This window comes from Macaca fascicularis, chromosome 7 (assembly GCF_037993035.2).
Source record: "Macaca fascicularis isolate 582-1 chromosome 7, T2T-MFA8v1.1".
Lineage (NCBI taxonomy): Eukaryota > Metazoa > Chordata > Mammalia > Primates > Cercopithecidae > Macaca > Macaca fascicularis.
The window spans coordinates 135680575-135700002 of NC_088381.1; the positions used below are offsets into that span (position 1 = coordinate 135680575).

Below are 19428 nucleotides of genomic sequence, written 5' to 3' on the forward strand. Positions count from 1 at the left end.
TTGGGAGGCCAAGGTGGGAGGATGACTTGAGTTCAAGAGTTCGAGACCAGCCCAGGCAACAAAGCAAGATCCTGTCTCTACAAAAAATAAAACAATTAACCAGGCAATGGTGGTGTGTGCCTGTAGTCCTAGCTACTTGGGAAGCAGGGGCAGGAGGAACTGACCTGCAGTGAGCTCTGATGGCACCACTGCACTCTAGCCTGGGCAACAGAGTGAGATCCTGTCTCCAAAAAAAAAAAAAAAAGGTCATACACTCACACACACACACACACCATCAAAGCTGCTCTGGCTGCTATTTATACAGATGCATGAAGCTGCTAATATACTTGCAAGGCTGAGCCGTCCCCTCAGCTTGGCTGGTTACCATGACGCATGACTAATTCTCAAACTATGGCCAGAAAATGCCACAGTTTGTTTTATGATATGTAAAGAGATTTCTTCTCATCTAGCCGAGCAACATTGGCTGGTCACAGAAAAAGAGAGCTGTAAAACATGGTGCACTTAGTAGCACTCAGAAGAAGAGACCTTAGAATCCTGCTCCTTTGACCATTTGGCAAAACAAAATACTTGGCTGAGCTTCTTTTGGGAGTAGGCCATTGTGTGGGTGCTGGAGACCAGGGCACTAGAGGGGTGGTGAAAAGGGCGACCAAGACATGGCTGAGGCCTTCGAGGAGTTTCTGCTTTGTGTGTGACAGTATGAACTTGAGGGCTAAGTACAGTCAATCCTCATTAATACCAGACTGCATATTTGTGAAGCTGCTTATTTGTTAACATTTGTAACCTCAAAAACAATATTCATCTTGCTTTTGTGGTCATTTGCAAACACGTGCGGTCGTGAAAGTTTTGAGTCACCTAACACTCAATACTCAGATTCCCAGCTGGGGTTGTTTCAGCCTCTATACAACAGTGACCTGGCTGGGTGTGGTGGCTCACACCTTTAATCCCAGCACTTTGGGAGGCCAAGGCAGGCGGATCACCTGCAGTTTGAGACCAGTTTGGCCAACATGGCGAAACCCCATCTCTACTAAAAACACAAAAATTAGCTGGGTATGGTGGCACATGCTTTTAATCCCAGCTACTTGGGAGGCTGAGGCAGAAGAATTGTTTGAACCCAGGAGGTGGAGGTTGCAGCGAGCCATGATTGCGCCAGAGCAAGACTCTGTCTCAAAAAAAAAAAAAAAAAAAACAGTGACCAGAAGATGGAGGTGGTAGTGGACAGTGCGGGGTAGTACAAGAAGCTCAGTGCTGGGGCTAGTTGAATGGGATTTGAACTCCAATTCTGGAACCTGTTAGTGGGGGTGGCCTCAGGCAAGTCACTTAACACTTCTGAACCTCCTTTGTAGAAAAAAGGAAATAGAATCATCTACTATGAGCTGTTTTTAGGATTTAAGATGACCATCTATGTGAGATACGTGTATACATGTACATATTTCCCCTAGGAGCAAGAGTTCTGGATTTTCTAGTTCAGTGTGGAGACTTTATAGACATACTGCCACAAATAACAATAATTGACTGTATGTTGAATCTTTTGAGATATATGTAAATCTGGAATGAACCAAGATAAACAATTAATAACGTTATAACTGACAATGAAAAAAAGAAGCAAAAAAAAAAAAAAAAATTCTGAAGGACAGAATAAGGCAAGACTAAACTGAAACATTTTAGTGAATAATCAGAGCCAGCTCTTACCAGGAGGAGCAGCAGGAGAGAACTCTGCCGATGGTGATCTAGGGAGGGTCTCGGGATCTGCAGCCTGGTGGACAATTTCTTGGAGGTGAATCACAGAATCTGTAGAGAGGGAAAATGCTGACAAAATATGGTTCTACCATAAGTATCTTGATTCACCATCCTAGGCATTTAGAACAAAGCTCTGTTGGCTTCTCTGATTGTCATTCCATGACTCTACTAGGTATTAAGAGAATGGAGAAGGTACCTCTAAGCCCATAGCATGCATGTTTCTTAAACGCCTTGAAAAACAAACCATATTTAGGCATATAAGATAATGAAATGGACACTAGGATTCTACAAAATAAATCTAAAAATGCCCAGAGGGAAGTGGAAGATGTTGAAACGATGCCCCTGGAGGGTAGGGAGTAAGAAAAAAGAGCTGGCTGGGAACATCAGTCCATACTTATTTCAGTGTCTTCATTGTAGAATAGGCTGAGTCAGCTCACATACAAGTGATATCTGATGTGATCCTGGGAATAAGGCATATTCTCAATACCAAATGATGGCACTGAAGAGCCCGCTATATCAAGGCCAGACAGACACCATTTCCAGCCTATTTTGTTTTCCAAACCTTTATGTTATTATGCATGCATTGGTTACCTACCACCTTTTAATTCTGGTCATTATTCTACTTCCTCCAAGACCAAGATCGCTCCTATATAATAAAGAGCTATCTCTCCTGAAGTGTATTCGTTCACTCTAGATCAACCCAAAATATTAAAAGGGGTGCAAATTAAAACTAAGAATGCAGCATGGCATTTCTTCCCTCCACGTAGAATCCCCTTTTAGGATGCTAGCAGTTACCTGATCGTTTCTCCCTCTGAGGGTATGGGAAGTCCAGGGCTTTCTCTGCATATCTGGAAAGCAGTGAGTCCACCTCGTCCATAGTGAAGCCGATCTCCTGTCCAACCATCAGCTGCTGCAGAGTCTGCACAGCCACAGTGGCCCAATCCACCTTCATGTTCATAAGCAGCTGCTCCAGCATGAGCAGGGGGTTAGAGGACAAGTGGGAATAGCTGGCCCGGTGCTGCTCAGGCAGGGTCAGCAGAATCTGTTTGTGGGGTAGATCCATAGAGTAAAGAAAATAGTACACAAATTTCAGAAAAAAACTCAAGATTCTCACTGGGAAGGAGAAGGGTGCATGAGAACAAAAGGCGCATAGCCAGCTACCGAAATGGACTCGCAGTTTTTTAGGCAGGAAGGTTGAGCTCCCCACTAAATTCTGCAGATGGTAATTGAGAAGTACCCCAAGTACCTTCACCAGATGAGAGGTTAGTAAACTTTTTCTATAAAGGATCAGAGAGTAAATATTTTAAGCTTTATGGTCCATAATATCTGTCTCAAACATTCAGCTCTGCACATGTACCTTGAAAGCAGCCACAGGTAAAATGACAGTCGCATGTGTGTTCCAATAACACTTGCTTTACAAAAGCAGGCTGGGGACTGGATTTGGCCCATGGGTGGTAGCCTGCTGACCTCTGGCCTGGACCCTCCAGGTATGGTTGAGGTCTCCCTGACCCTTAATGCCACCATTCTGTTTGTTTGAGGCTTTACTCAGAATGAGAAATACAAGGTGGTGTTAGTGGTCTGATGAAACCTGGTACCTCCTATGTCCTACAGGTAAACAATGAATCTAAGTTCTCCTTAGAAGTCACGGTCACTAGGCTTGAAATATGTTCACGGACTCTGTTCACTGCCGGTTTTCAAGGGTTCCCCTATTCAGCTACAGTACATTGGGTGTATCTTCTTAAGGAACATGTTATGTAGTTTAACTCTTAGTAAGTGGGTCAGTGGTTATATTTATGGTTCTCCTAGCACTCGTTCTATTTGTGGGGTAGTATATAGGACTGCCAGGCAGAATAATTAGAAGAATGCCAGAGGGCCCTAGCTCTCCTCAAACTCTGCTTCCCTGGATTACTATTTCTAGCTGGTGGTTTCTTCTATTAATGTCTCCAAGGTTATACATCAAAGGTAAGAGCTTATCTCATCTAATTACATAGACAACTAACCCTCTTCCACTAGCACAGACAAGTTTATCAAGCAGTCGTTTTAAATCCTCACATCAGAAGCCCTTTGGAAGATGTCCAGTCCCTATCTCAAGACCAGTTTTAATTGATCTGGGGTTGAGGTGAATAGCCTGGTATTTTTTTTTTTTTTTAAGTCCAGGTGATTCTGATATATTGTCAGAATTGAGAAACATTGATAGAGCAGATGCCATGGAAACCATAAAGGCAACTTAAGAGGACCAGGTAGAATTCACTACAGAGGCAGGACAGGAAGAGAATGACAAGTCTAGGAGACTCATCTAGGATACAGTGGGCTGCTAGGGTAAGGATTTCATATAGCACAGGCCAGAGATGGCAGGTGCCTGGCAAAAGAGCCATTGAAAAGGCAAGTTCTGAAGAAGAGCTAGGCTTGCAAGCTCTCCCTCAGGTATGCCTTCCCAACACCTCCTTTTCCTCCTTACCTTGGATCCCACATACAGCGCCTGGATTTCACGGTGTCGGACAGCAGTCAGTTGTCCATAGAAGTGAGTGGTGAGGTAGTTGGCCAAGAAGTGAGAAGTGGCCAAGCTAGTGTGCTGGTCAAGGGATTGCTCTGTCACTTCAAGGCACATGGTGGGGTCAGGGATTCTTTGCAGGAGCTATTGTTGAAGGGTAGAAGAGGAAGGTGAGGCATGCAGGAGAGCTCTTAGATCAGCCTTGTTTTGTTTGAGAAAGGAATATTTAGGTTTACGCATCTTGGACTAATCCTTTCTCTATACTCGCTTTTTTTTTTTTTAAAACCACCTCTGTAGTTTCACAAATGCCATGGCTTTGACAGGACCAGAATTCAGCAGAATTCTGGACTTAGCTGCCCCATCTGGCGTCTAATGCAAGGCTAGGCCCCTTCTTCTCAAGATGACTATAACCAGCTCCTGAAGGACCTGAAGAGGCATATCTGAGATTGCATGGGATTCAACATGAAAACAAAGCCATCTGATTTGACTAATCTTCTTGTCCCACCCCAGAAGAAAAATGGAAAGAACTGGGGGCTTACTTGCAGAGCCTTGTCATGATCTCTTCTTTCTAGAAGATGGAGAAGATGCTTTTGATGAAGGTTGATTAAATGTTCTCTTGGAATGGGGTACAGGCAGCCCCACTCCTCACACAGCTCATACTCCTGGAAGGAAACACACATGCCTTCAATACCTTTACATGACTGCCTGATTCTTCTTAGCAGTCTGGAGTCTATAAAGCCCCAGGAATGTCTGTAAGTGCTGATGGGAACTTCACTATGATGAAAATGATTGAAGCAGGCTTACTGTTCATATCACTTTCCTCTTAGCTCTACTATGAAAAAATAGCAGATGACGTGGCAACAGACACTTGGTGTCAACCCTGGGGAGATTCTAAGGAAGTGGGAAAGACTGAAAAGACTCTGTTTAAAGGACAGAGCACCCATGCTATAAGAATGGGCAGGCCCAATGTTGTCAGACTTTTAAGTTGCAAAACTTTTTAAAAATCATACAATTTCTGTATTTTAAAATTTTGGCAATAAAGTCAACATGAAAAAATAAAAATTCTGTAGACCAATACTACAAAGGCCAAATACACATATCGGTGGTTGGATTCTACTCATGTTCCACCTCACTACCCCAAAACCCCAATTTGTGAACTGTAGATGAAGTTTCAGAGAATAGAATTCCTAGGGCTTTGTTCAAATATTCCCACATAGGGGTGTCTGGAATGTCCTCCCCACAACCCTGCCTAGGACTGCCTTCTTCAGGATGCTTCCTTGTTTCTCAGGCTATGTTAGGTGCCCTGTCTGTGCGCCCACAATCTGAGCTTACTTCTGTCATTTGTATATTATGTTGCAGTCACCTAGGGATGCATCTTACATCACCTCTGTCCCCAAAATGTGAGCCACTCCAGGGCAAGGACAGCTTAACTATTTTTGTTTCACCATCATTTAGCACAGTGACTGGCAATAGGCATGCAATAAGTATTTCCTGAATGAACAAACATTTGAATGAGCATCTATAGTCAGCTTCTTAAAAGGTAGACAAAATCCTACTTAGCACTTGGAAGTCTAATAAACATGAACAGATATTCAAATTTATTAGTAATCATGTAAATTAAAACAACAATGAGATACCATCTTATTGTAAACATTGAAAAGTTGGACAATATAAAAAGGTAACAAGGGGCTGGGCATGGTAGCTCATGCCTGTAATCCTAGCACCTTGGGAAGTCAAGGTGGGTGGATCACTTGAGGTCAGGAGTTCAAAACCAGCCTGGCCAACATGGCGAAACCCTGTCTCTATTAAAAATACAAAAAAATTAGCTGGGCGTGGTGGTAGGTGCCTGTAATCCAAGCTACTCAGGAGCCTGAGGCAGAAGAATCGCTTGAACGCGGGAGGTGGAGGTTGCAGTGAGCCAAGATTGTGCCACTGCATTCCAGCCTGGGTGAAAGAGTGAGACTCTGTTTCAAAAATAATAATAAAAATAAAGATAAACAAAAAGGTGACATGTGTATGGAATAGCAGGAACTGCAAGTGGGAGTGTAACTGGGGTAAGCGTTTTGGAGAGTGTGTTGATAATATCCTAGAAAAGGTGAGGACGCTCGTGACCGATGACCCAGCAATTCCACTTTGAGAAATACGTTCTCTACCTAATATACACAATGTAGAAAATTTCAGGGTGATGAAATTTATATACACAGGGTGATGATACAAAAGAGTCAATTGTATTATTCTCTATACTTATGTGGATTTTGGCAAATTTCACAATAAAAAAGAATGTGGTATAGTTATTTTTTTAAAAAGTGAACACTGACATGCAGAAAGGGGCTTATACAGCCAGCTAAGGGGTTGCAACTCTGAAAGGAGGATGAAGTGGAACAACACCCAGGAAAATGGTACCTGTGCTTCTAGAATCATGTTCATGACAGTTGATGGGTCCTCAACACAACAGCTCCTCAAGGTCTGCCAGTCACACCACACGGGGGGAGACTGTAAACCCAGAATCTAAGGAAAGACAGGAAAATCCATCAAACCACACTGCAGCTTCTCCTTCCATGAACAAGTCACTGGCATGCCCACAGATGGGCCATCTCTAGATCTCTGCCCCAAAGTCAGGCTGTTAGAACTTGCCAGAAAAGAGAGCAAATTGGGCAAAGATTATTTAGAGAGCAGAGTGAACCTATCCGGGAAGAACAAGCAGGAAGTGAAGGCTGAATATGGCAGCCAGGACTGGGGCCTTTCACTAGTGAAGACAGTGCTCTCATGCTTTCCAGATTGTTCTGGGGTTCACCTGTCCCGTGCTCCTCCACCCCAAACTCCACCCAAGATATTCTTCTGGCTTGAATGCTCTGTGGGATCGCCTTTCATACAACATTTTAGCTCTGCATGAAAACTGCCAAGGAAGAATAAAAATAAACCTTTTTTCACCTGCCATTTTCACTGTCTCTGGTAGGGTTCCTGGACTCTGTCTGCTCCAAGGATATGTTGGAAAATTAGCATCTATTTTGTACTTCTTATGTAGCCATGCTTCCTAAATTTGTCTCCCTAAACCTCTTGAGCTTGAACATAACAAACATGTCACAAGAATCTTTTACTTTTGAAATTGTCACCTTCATGCATCTTTTCAAAATAGCTCTTGAAATTTTGCTGAAATTTAAAACAAACTTTATAGAAGATATAATATACAAAAACATACATAAAGGTCAAAAAGACATGTGAAAAAGCCTTTTTGGACCGTAATACACCATTTCAATGTTAATTTTGTTATTTTTACCCTCACTTCATACAAATTTATTTAAAATTACAGAAGTAAGTAACACAGGAACCAACTAGGAGGCCTCCCTGCTGTCCACCTAAGAACTGAAGCCAGATGCAAAGCAAAACCCAGGCCTATGTTTTCTGTTTCTTAAAGTCCCCCATCATACGAGAATAGGTTGGAGTTGATCATAGAGTGAGAAGCCCATTTCTTTTCTCTTGATGCGAGGGCCCATACCTTCTGATACACCTGCAGCTCCGCCAGCTTCCTCTGTAGCTCACACTTTAGTCCTTCTTGGACAGCCGTGTCTGAAATGCAGTAGGCCAGAATCTCCAGACATGACTCCAGGGGCCACCTGTCCACAAACTGTAGGGCCAGCCGACTTCTCAGAGATGCATCCTTCACAGGAAACAGGTATTGCCAACCTTCTTTGTCTATAAGACAAAAAAGATGCTTAGAGGCAGCAAGCATGGGACCTGAAGAGCTCAAGAGTCCACGTTACTTCTTGAGAAAGGGCTTTCTTCAATTTCATAAAACAGGAGCTTGGAGGATCCTTAAGATGCATGTGATCTTAATTAGTTTTTACACTTGGAACCATTATATGACAAGGAAAATGCTGTATCTCTACCCTATGTTTATCTTTAGGTAAACCTGATAATAGTCATGAGACTTTCAGGAGGAAGAGAAGGAAAGAGAAAGGAAGGAAGGAATAAAGGAAGGACAGAAGAGATGAAGCTCTCCATGTCTTGGCATGCTGAACATATAGGACTGTTTCAGACTCACTTTGTCAGTGAAACTTTCCTTTTCCCTGTAATTTCCACCCTATGCCATACATAACCACTTGAAAGTTATTCCAGATAGACTAGTTTCACTCCCTGGATATTCTCTGTCATCATGACTTAGATCTCTCTCTTCCACACCCATTTCACAGATATGATCTTGGAGATACAAAAAAACAGACTCCAAGCAATTAAGACCACACAGCCAGTCAGTGGATTTCTCCACCTTTTCAAGGATGGATTTTCTCCTTTCCAAAGGGAGCCAAACCTCCTATCCGAAAGTCATTCCCTACATCACACCCAACTCTTGCTACAACACTGCTAGGAAATCCTAGTAGTATTGCAGCTCATTGGCTTTCCACTCTGGTTACATGTCAGAATTTCCTGGGGAGCTTTCAAAGCAGTGGTCGTCAAAGAGACCCACAATCTGCTTTTATAATAAAGTTGTATTAGACTATAGCCATGTTCATTTCTTTATATATTGACGCTGGCTGCTTTCATGCTGTACTGGAAGGGCTGGGTAGTTATGAGCGAGACTGTGGCTTACAAAGTCCTGGGCCTCTGGGGCTGGGGCCCAAACATTTGTAGTCTATAGAATTTCACAAGAATTATGATATACAGTATTGAGAATACTGGTTATGAGTGCCTGTTTAAAGTCAGATGGACTTGGGTTCTAAGCTCTACTCTACCACTTACCACCCTGGGTAAGTTTCCTAACCCCTCTGAGCCCTGGTCTCCTCTTAATAACATGAGATTATAGTGGGACTTCTCTCTAGTTACCATGAGGTTTAAAGGTGATAATATACCCAGTGAATACCAAGTATTACCATTAGTGGAAAAGGGAGGCAAAGCATTCTGCTCACCACATGCCACAGCACAGCTCAGGACCGCATCCTTTATGCTGCTCAAATCGTCCACATCTCGCCCGTACACTTCAGTGAGCTGAAGGGCCCGGGACCAATCTCTGGCCACCAAGGATTCCTCGAAAGCCTCAGTCAGTACATCTAGGGCAATGGGAGAATGTAGGCCCAGGAGAACGGTAGAAAGACGGGCCCAACCACAGAGATTCACTGCCAGATTCTGCCCCTGCTGCGAGGACTCCCGCAGGGGCTCCCAGGCAGCCAGAAGGAAGGCCTCAAGCAGAGGGAATTGTTCCAGAAGGCGCTCACACTCCCGGGCTACCTGCTCTGCAGCCAGAGGCACCTCCCTGCGGCCACGAAGTTCCTTCCATGACAAGCTGGGCTTGCTGACCTTTAACCTCGGGGAAGCCCCCAGGCAGGCCACCGTAGCTAGGAGCTTTGAGCGAGACTTAAGAAAGGCCAAGGCAGAGGAGGTGAGGGCTGGGAGTGATGAGTCCCTTGGGGAGGAATAGGGCTTTCTTTCCAATGTGGGGTTCTCAGTTGGCCTCGGGGAACTCGGTGTAGAAAGTGGGAGGTCATCTAGGCAGTGGGAGGCATGCAGCTGGGCCAGAGTACCCAGACGAGTCAGGAGGGAGGAGGTCTGTTGGCTTTGCCGGGATGAGCAAAGAGCAAGGGGCTCACAGCAGCAGCTGACGATGACCTGTGGCACACTTAGGCTGAGATTCTCTTGGGCCAGAAGGGCTGCCAGTCTGGAAGGAGAGAAGCAGAGGGCATACAAGGCTTGAATACACAGGCACCATTACCCAGTCTTACAATTTATTTATGCTTATATGAGCAAATGTAAATAAAAGTTCCTAATCATTACACTTTTTTTTAAAACACAAAAAGTAGCCTATTAGACATACTGCTCTGCCCTTTGTGTTTTCACTGAGCACATCTGCGAGATCTATCCATATCCCTCTATAGAGAGGACCCTCTTTAGTTTTTGCAGTTACATAGTATTCCATTATACAGATGAACCATAACTAGGCTCCTGTTAGTGGACAATGAATTTTCTAATCTGTTGGTACTATATACAAGATTGCAATGAAATGATTTTGCACATAAATCACTTATGTATAATAAAGCTGTAGGATACATTGTCCAAACTGGATTGCTAAATCAAAGGGCATATGAATTTGCAATTTTAATAAATATTGACAAACTGCCTTCCTATGGAGGCTGTACAAATTTATGTCACACTTGCATTCTCTGAGAATGCTGTTTTCCTACAGTCTAATCAACTATCATGTTATCGAATTTTTGGATTTTTGCCTATTTATAAAGTGCAGAGTCACCCATTGATTTCATACTTAACAATATATACTTAACAATATACATGCTAGAGGTATTGAGAGAGAAAGCAGGAAACAAGGCACATTACGTTTTCACAGAGTTGTGTAAGAATAAAAGATTCAGTCTGGAAGAAATCCCCACTCTCTGTACTAACCCCAAGCACCAATGCACTGAGCCCTTGGCTATCTTGATGAAATCATTAGGAAGGCCCATGGCTGACTGACTTGCATGGAGGTGGCTCCTACCTCTCTGGGGGAACTTGTCTTTCAAACAGGAGATGTGACACCAGTTGGGAAGAGCTCTGTTGCAGCAGAACAAAGGGATTTCCTACCTTGACCTCCACATGATCTGCAAAGGTAAAGAACATGGTATTTGTTTGCACCACTGACTACAAGAGTTCAGAGCCCTGTTTCCCAGAATCGAGAAAAAAGTACAGTGTCAAGATGAAGACAGTATTGAGATCCTTCTGTTAATTCATTCTAGGTAAAGGGTATTCTCAACATGAACCTGACCACAAGTTTATCTATATCTTACCACTGCTCTAAAGACTTCCAATCCCAGATGAACTTCAGTGGGCACGTCTAGCCACAGACAGCTAACTCCTGCTCTCTTCAACCCGACTGAAGTGCATGTGGTACTTACTCTGTGAACTTAAGAAAGAATCTGGTACTCATATCAGAGACTTGATTCCTCTGCTGGCCCCTCGAATCCACAGTGGACCACAGGTCTGACAGAGATGTTTTTGAGTCACTAATTCCAAGAAAATTAATTGAGTACTCCCATACAGTTATACTGGCATAAAGATGAGTAAAATAGCCAGAGATGAATAAGAGAGGAGGACCTTACAAATCTACTGTTCTTGGCTACTACTGTATCCAGAGTCTTTTAATCGTGCGCCTTTTCTCTTCCTTGGCCTGAACACTTGCAGCTGCCATGAATCTATTGCCTCTTTCTTGCTACCTACCAGGCTCAGAGCTCAAACTTTGAAGGAGAACTGCAGCAAGGGTGCTGCAGTAACTGAAGAAGGTGCCCAAGTAGTCCATCTGTCTGCTGCCTGCTGGGGTCTGTTTGCCCAGGTTCTTCTGGAGGAGCTGAGTCTGGATCTGCACAGGGTGGGCCTCTGCCTCTGGAGCTTTCTGGGCTGCCTGCTCCACCAGGGAAGACAGTGGAGGAGTCCTGGGCTCTGAGAGGAGGATGGCAGGAGAAAGGACACAGGCTTTAGTCTGTGAGTCCAGCTTTGGGTCAATTTCTGACTGGATATGTGAACTGGGCCTCCTATGCACTGCCTGGGGCATCTGATGGCCTGGGCACTACACTTACAAGGCAAATATAAAATCCCAAGTCAGTCACTTGGACAAGTGATTCTCAGCCAGGAAGAGCTTTGAGTCTGGAGTGTATAAAATTACTCTGGTGTATATAGTTCTGTTTTTATCCTTGTCTCTGGGGTGGAACAACTTTATGAAGAACACAGCAATCTTTTGCGGAAGGGTTCATCAGTATTTACTGAGCATCTGCTGGCTATATTTCTCATTCATCATGAGAAAAATGTATCAGCTAATGGAGTGTTCACCATTCTTTCAATTGAGAGGTGGGAAAACAGGTGAAGTTAAGTTATGAGACATTGAGACATGCCCTGGCTAACTAAAGGAATGGTAGAGCCCAGCTCTGGAGTCCAAGCCTCTGCTCCAAAGTGCTTCATTACTCTCAGCTGTTTCCTTTCCCCAGTTCGGCTTTTATTTGTTCCCAAGCAGACAGCCTTATACCTGGCAGCTCTAGTGCCTCTCTCAGTGACTGAAGGACCTGATCTTGCTGCTGGGAGAGGGTGGTGTGGCTGGCAACACAGTCCTCGGTTAGGCTGGGCCAGCACATCTGAAGCAGTTCAATGATGCTGCACCGTGGAGGGCCTCCTCCCTTTTCTTCCACACTCTCTATGGAAAGCAAATGAGAAAGAAAAAGTAAAGTCTGCTGCTGACCTAATGTTCCAGGTCCAGAAGAAGAAAAGAGAAAAAAGCAACTCACCTGATTTGGTTTGACTGGCTGACATAAGCAGATAATTGAGAATCTTACTGATTTGCTGAAGAACAACTGGAAAACCTCGAATGCCATCAGCATTTAGGAGTACGTGGTCTATCCGTCGACCTGGAAATAGATGAAGGAAGAGGGAATGCCAAAAAAAAAAAAAAAAAAAAAAGAAATGTTTTCAGAGATTGGCACTCAGTCCTATATTTACCTGTGAAATTTTATCCTCTCCAATATTAAGGAGGAAATATATGCTGTGCTATTTTGGGTGACAACCAGTATACTTGGCTTACTTCATGCCTGAGATTCTAGGACTGCTGCTGGCAAGATGCCTCAGCTGTCAACAACATCAGAAGATTCAGAATCTCTGGCACTCCTATGGAATTGCTGTCCCAAGCCAAATGGATTTGCCTTGGTACTGCCCTCAGCTGTGAATTTGAGTGGGGATCACATGTCTTCTTTAATTGCTTTAAGTGGTATCTTCACACTCCAACCACACTATAAACAACTTAATGGACACAGATTATTCCTTACATCTCTCCTATACTCCCATATGCTCAGGATAATCTGGAAACACAGTAGTCACTAAATTAATTCCTAAATCAGTATATTGAAGAGATATTTGCACTCCCATGTTTCTTGCAGTACTGTTCACAATAGCCAAGAGTTTGAAGCAACCTCAGTGTCCATCAGCAGATGAATGGATAAAGAAAATGTGATACATTTACACAATGGAGTACTATTCAGCCATAGAAAAGAATCAGATCTTGTCATTAGCAACAACATGGATAGAACTGAAGATCATTGTGTTCAGTGAAATAAGCCAGGCACAGAAGGACAAACACCACATGTTCTCACTTATGTGTGGGATCTAAAAATAAAAATAACTGAATTCATGGAGCTAGAGAATAGAAGGATGGTTACCAGAGGCTGGGAAGGTAGTAATGGGTGGGGGAAGATGGAGATGGTTAATGAATATAAAAAACAGTTAGAGGCTGGGTGTGGTGGCTCACACCTGTAATCCCAGCACTTTGGGAGGCCGAGGTGGGTGGATGGTGAAACCCCTTCTCTACTAAAGATACAAAAATTAGATGGGCATGGTGGCCCACCCTGTTGTTCTAGTTACTGGAGGGCAAGGTGGAGGGCTGAGACAGGAGAATCACCCGAACCCAGGAGGCAGAGGCTGCAGTGAGCCGAGATGGTGCCACTGCACTCCAGCCTGGGTGGCAGAGTGAGACTCTGTCTCAAAAAAAAAAAAAAAAAAGTTAGAAACAATGAATAAGACCTAGTATTTAATAGCACAACATGGGGGCTATAGTGAATAATAATTCAATTGCACATTTAAAAATGACTAAAAGAGTCTAACTAGCTTGTTTGTAACACAAAGGCTAAATGCTTGAGGGGATGGATACTCAATTTTCCATGATGTGATTGTTAAGCATTGTGTGCCTGTACCAAAAAATCTCATGTACTCCATAAATATATACACAGACTATGCACCCACAAAAAATAAAAAAAAATTCCTTATTGATTGACCTGAACTGTTTCAGTGATTATGAGCTTGAATAATATTTTATTTCAGGATATAAGTATTAGATGAGGGGAAGGGCAGATCACTGGACAAAAACAGCATTGTATAAGCCACTGTGTACTTTCTTTGAAGGTAATGTAAACATTAAAGGACATTTTAACCAACAGCTCAGAGGTGATTTGGAGGGGTGTAGAGAAAAGAGTTAAACAGCAGGCTTGACACTGCTATCCTTAGAACATCTGCTTGCAAGGCTGGCCCTTGGCTGGCACTGTGGACTTGACTGGTAAGAAATTTCCTATGCTGATATAAAACTTTCCTTAAACAGTGACAGTGGCTCACTGGCCCTAAACTCTTTGTACAATGTGGTTTATGCTGAACACCTGCTTGCCTTTTGGGAACCTGGAATTTGCTACATGCTACGCAGAGGGTGTTTTTGTCACCAGTCCTCAAAAAAAAAAAACCTTGGGTGGCTGGGTGCAGTGGCTCACGCCTGTAATCCCAGCACTTTAGGAGGCTGAGGCAGGCGGATCACGAGGTCAGGAGTTTGAGACCAGCCTGACCAACATGGTGAAACCCTGTCTCTACTAAATACACAAAAATTAGCCGGGTGTGGTAGCACGTGCCCGTAATCCCAACTACTCGGGAGGCTGAGGCAGGAGAATCGCTTGAACCCAGGAGGTGGAAGTTGCAGTAAGCAGTGAACCAAGATTGAGCCACTGCACTGCAGCCTGGGGGACAGAGCGAGATTCCATCTCAAAAAACAACAACAATAACAATAAAAAAATAAACAACAACAACAAAAACAAACCTCAGGCCTTGAGTCTCTAATGAGCTTCCCTATATACAACACCTTGCAACTGCTGGCACAACTCATTGCTGGAGAAATAGGCATAGGCATGCCCTGGGTGACTCCACAGGCAGAGGACTCTCGGAAGCTTGCACCTCGTTTCCTCCAGATTTTATCCTATGAGCCTTTTTACTTTGCTGATTTTTCTTTGTATCCATTTGCTGAAATAAATCTTTGCTCTATGATGATAGGCTGATTCTTGATAGTTCTTCTAGAGAATCACCGAACCTGGGGGTGGGCTTGGGGACCCCAGACACAAGGGGCTACTCATATCATAACCTATTCACTACTTCTCCCTCTATATTACTGAGGCAGAACAGGTTCCTTTCTCCTCCACTACTCAGTCCTTCCAGTGTTTGGTGCAAGTAGCAAGGACAGGTATGGGGAGTAGAACGTTGCCTAATTCTACCTTCACATACCTGATTTCTCTAAGAATTCCGTATGCATATTCTGCACTATTATTGACCTCAAGGTATGATTTCCCTCCAACTGTGACTCATTCAGTTTTCCCTTACACCTGGATTACAAATTCAAGATGGTCTCAGGTTTCAGGTTAAGTGAAGTTCACCAAGGAGAGGGCATGCAGTCTTAAGGCTCAAATTCCATTGACACCATTTTAAAATGTATATTTCTCCTTTGAATTCACCTATAATTCAATAAAGAATTTCCCCAAATTGCTATGTCTATTTTGTCTCTCAACAGACTGTATTTATGCCATCAGATTGTATGTGACAAAATTTCATAATCCATTCACCATCTGCCTCCTCCAATAACTGCTTTCTTCCTGGACAATTTATCAAGACTCTCAGAAACGCATCTCATTTAAGAATGAAGGGATACAGCTAACACAGCACACTCACCCCGCCTTTCAAGGCTACTATTCAAACGCCGTTCAGCCGTCTCCAAAAGCTGCTTGCAGGTTTTCCAGAGCTGGCACTGAGAGCAAGCTAGGTCAAATGTAGCCATGGCAGGGGGGCTGAGGTCTTCCAGAACCTCTCTCAGGGGAGCAGTGGGCTCCACTAGAGTCGTGCTTATCCAAAAGTCCTCCTGGAGCGTGGGGATGGGGTCTCCAGAGGTGCTGAGCAGCTTGTCGGTCACGTCAGAGATAGAGTAAAACACCATTCCTGGCCACCCAGCAGTGGAATAAAAAGCAAGGGGTGAAAAGGATTCTCACTACAACTTTTATTAGGTAAAGTAGTTACTTTAAAATTGTTTGAGGTTCATGTGCACAGAGTATCTTCTATGTATATTAGCACTATCATTATGGCCCGCTCTTATAGCTTCAAAACAGTGGCATGAAAGGAAGACCAAGAGAAACTCAGAGTGGTCCAGATGAGGGAGGGCTTCTTCCAAATGGGGTCTCAAAGTAAGTTCAGAAAGAATGACATAGACCTGTGTGTGCTAATCAGAAAAGATCTCTAGAACACATTGCTAAAAAGCAAGGTAGACTGTAGTATTGTCCTAAGAGACTACTTATATTAAAAACAGAAATGATGTGTGTATATTCTTGTGAATAGGCATAGAAAATTTCTGGGATAATATGTAGGGAGCAATATGTGATGGTACCATGGTATGTAGAGCCTAGGTCAGTAAGAGTTGTGAAAATGTGGAACAAGAGTCCAACTTCAAGAAATAATGAAAAGATGGGCTCTCTTGCAGTGCATCCAAGGTTGGAAAATTGAGATCTGTGAATTCTAGGGCCTAAATTTTTTTTTTTTTTAAGATGGAGTCTCGCTCTGTTGCCCAGGTTGGAGTGCAGTGGCGCAATCTCGGCTCACTACAAGCTCCACCTCCTGGGTCACGCCATTTTCCTGCCTCAGCCTCCTGAGTAGCTGGGACTACAGGCGCCTGCCACCACGCCTGGCTAATTTTCTTTTTGTATTTTTTAGTAGGGACGGGGTTTCACAGTGGTCTCGATCTCCTGACCTCGTGATCCACCCGCCTCGGCCTCCCATAGTGCTGGGATTACAGGCGTGAGCCACCGCGCCTGGCAGCCCTACGTTTTAATATTCAACTTCACTTAATAGAACAGTAAAACAATATGCTTTATCCCTGAGTAATTACATGGGAAGGAAATAAACTCCTAACCATTTCCTGAAGCCAGAGACAGTGGCCATCAAAACACATGTTAAAAATAGCATTCACAGTCTTTGTTGAAATCACACAGGATAAGCTTAATGCAGAAGGTTGAGTGGTGGTATGTGAACAGCCTGGGCAAGGAGGATGGGCACAGCTGGAAAACTGGATGCACCAGCTTTGCTGTTTTTCAAGGCAGGTGTCCTGTATTGAATTTCTGCTCACCCTCATGAGGAGCGTAGGATTTTGGTGGTTTCTCCCCTTTTACCCCCTCTCCCAGCCACCTCACCACTTATGTTGTTAGCAGGGAAGCCTGACCTGCTGCCGCAGCACTGCCAATGGCCTGTAGAGTTGAGCGGCCACTGCCAGTTCTCCGAATGGTGTTGCTACCCCCATCTGAGTTCTGGTTTTCAATCTTGTGCTCTACTTGGGCCAGTTCTTGGATCACTTCCTGGTAGCGCTCCATGAACATCAGTTCTCCTGAACTGGGCGAGGACTTCAGGTTGAACGTGAACAGCACCTGTCATGGGAGAGGGAGAGTGTGGTCTCACTGATTTAGGGAATGTCCACAGATAGGAGATCTTGCCAACAATTAGACTGTGGCCCTAAGATGTCTTTGTGCTTTGTAGGGTCAGAAGGGCACTGAATGTTAGAAGAGCAGTTCAACTATAAAAAATAATTCATAAAAGTAAGAAAACCACCAAAGCCTCAGTAGAAAATAGGCAAAAGATGTGGACAATTTCAGAGGAAATATATATGACTAATATATAAATGGGGAAATATTTTTTCCCTTGTCAGTAATCTAGGAATTTAAGGAACAATATCATTTTGCATCTATCACAATAACAGAGTGCAAAAATAAATCCTCAGGAGGTAGTGTAACATTAAGTATCACAATTTTTTTGAAAAGCAGTTTGGCAATCCATAAAGCTTTAAAAATGTTTACATCTTTTGACTCAGCAGTTTTTATGTGGAACTTTCTTTTTTTTTTTTTTTTTGAGACGAAGTCTTGCTCTGTCGCCCAGGCTGGAGTGCAATGGCCGAATCTCAGCTCACTGCAAGCTCCACGTCCCGGGTTTACGCCATTCTCCTGCCTCAGCCTCCCGAGTAGCTGGGACTATAGGCGCCCGCCACCTCGCCCGGCTAGTTTTTTGTATTTTTTTTAGTAGAGACGGGGTTTCATCGTGTTAGCCAAGATGGTCTCGATCTCCTGACCTCGTGATCCTCCCGTCTCGGCCTCCCAAAGTGCTGGGATTACAGGCTTGAGCCACTGCGCCCGGCCGAGGAACTTTCTTAAAAAAATAATTCAAAAGGCTTAATGCCTAAACGTAATCACCTTGGCACTATATATTACAACTATTACAAGGTTAAAAATAATCTAAATCTTGAGCAACAGGGTTAAATGCAGCTACTTGATCAGACTATTGTAAGGTCACTAAAATCAAGGTTAAAAGACAAACGCTAATATTAAAATGTAAAAATGCATGATATAAAGTTTTAGATTGGAAATAATCTCAGCTATATAAAAGTCATACATATTTTGGAGAAATATTGGCTAAAAAAGTAAATTTTTAATATTGGTTGTTCCATACTATAGGGTTAAAAGTAATTTTATTTTCTTGTTAATACTTTCTGGTATTTTCTTATATGTACAACTAGTTCTGTCTGTATCCAGGTCAAAAAATAAAAGTTTTACTGAAAAAAAAAAAAAAAACCATGGCTCAAGAAAAGGAGGAGAAGTGGAGGACATTTAGGGGTAAAATATCATGGGACTCCTAGTTAATTCCTCTGGATTTGAGCATTAGAAAGGCTGGGGAGGGGCTGGCTGGCATGGTGGCTTGTGCCTGTAATCCCAGCACTTCATGAGGCCAAGGAGGGCAGATAATTTGAGGTCAGGAGTTTGAAACCAGCCTGGCCAACGTGGTGAAACCCTGTCTCTACTAAAAATGTAAATATTAGCCAGGAGTGGTGGTGTGCACCTGTAGTCCCAGCTACTCAGGAGGCTGAGGCAGGAGAATCGCTTGATCCTAGGAGGCAAAGATTGCAGTGAGCCAAGATTGAGCCACTGCACTCCAGCCTGGGTGAGAGAGTGAGTCTCTGCCTCAAAAAAAAAAAAAAAAAAAAAAAAAAAAGAAAAGAAAGAGAAAGGCTGGGGCTGGGGAGGGTCCTATCCTCCTCCAAGGATCATAATTATCATTAAAGTGTAAGATCTAAAATGATCAGAGAAGGTTAAGTAAAAATTGTCCTATCACCTAGAGTTCCCTAGATTTATTCCTCAACAACTGAACTCACATGAAAGAACAATTCTGACCTACATGCTAAGTAGATAAACTACCAAATACTTTACTACCAGTAAAAGTATTATTAATATGCCAAGAGGGTTTTAAACATTAGAAGAGTACTGTTTTATGCTATTAAGTTTAATCAACAGTAGAGGATTTCATATTCCTCACAGCTAGAACGTAATCCTCTTAACATTCCTATGAGGTAGAAA

At 43.3% G+C, this 19428-nt stretch overlaps 1 protein-coding gene across 9 annotated transcripts in view; it reads right to left on the minus strand.

Annotated features, from left to right (window-relative positions):
* The window catches only part of ZFYVE26 (zinc finger FYVE-type containing 26), a 67321-nt gene that overhangs the window by 25283 nt on the left and 22610 nt on the right, over positions 1-19428 (minus strand). For 6 of the 9 annotated variants that reach the window (XM_073997599.1, XM_073997598.1, XM_015453907.3 and 3 more), the window contains 13 exons: positions 17253-17454; positions 15719-15982; positions 12481-12600; positions 12225-12389; positions 11426-11644; positions 10707-10809; positions 9130-9875; positions 7725-7921; positions 6632-6736; positions 4768-4890; positions 4196-4372; positions 2533-2779; positions 1690-1806 (listed from right to left, as the gene is read on the minus strand). In XM_073997599.1, coding sequence (XP_073853700.1) covers positions 1690-1806; positions 2533-2779; positions 4196-4372; positions 4768-4890; positions 6632-6736; positions 7725-7921; positions 9130-9875; positions 10707-10809; positions 11426-11644; positions 12225-12389; positions 12481-12600; positions 15719-15982; positions 17253-17454 — 2785 coding nt within the window. The remainder of the gene's footprint in view (positions 1-1689; positions 1807-2532; positions 2780-4195; positions 4373-4767; positions 4891-6631; positions 6737-7724; positions 7922-9129; positions 9876-10706; positions 10810-11425; positions 11645-12224; positions 12390-12480; positions 12601-15718; positions 15983-17252; positions 17455-19428) is intronic. The other 3 variants (XM_005561575.4, XM_073997596.1, XM_065547501.1) reach the window with 3 other exon arrangements.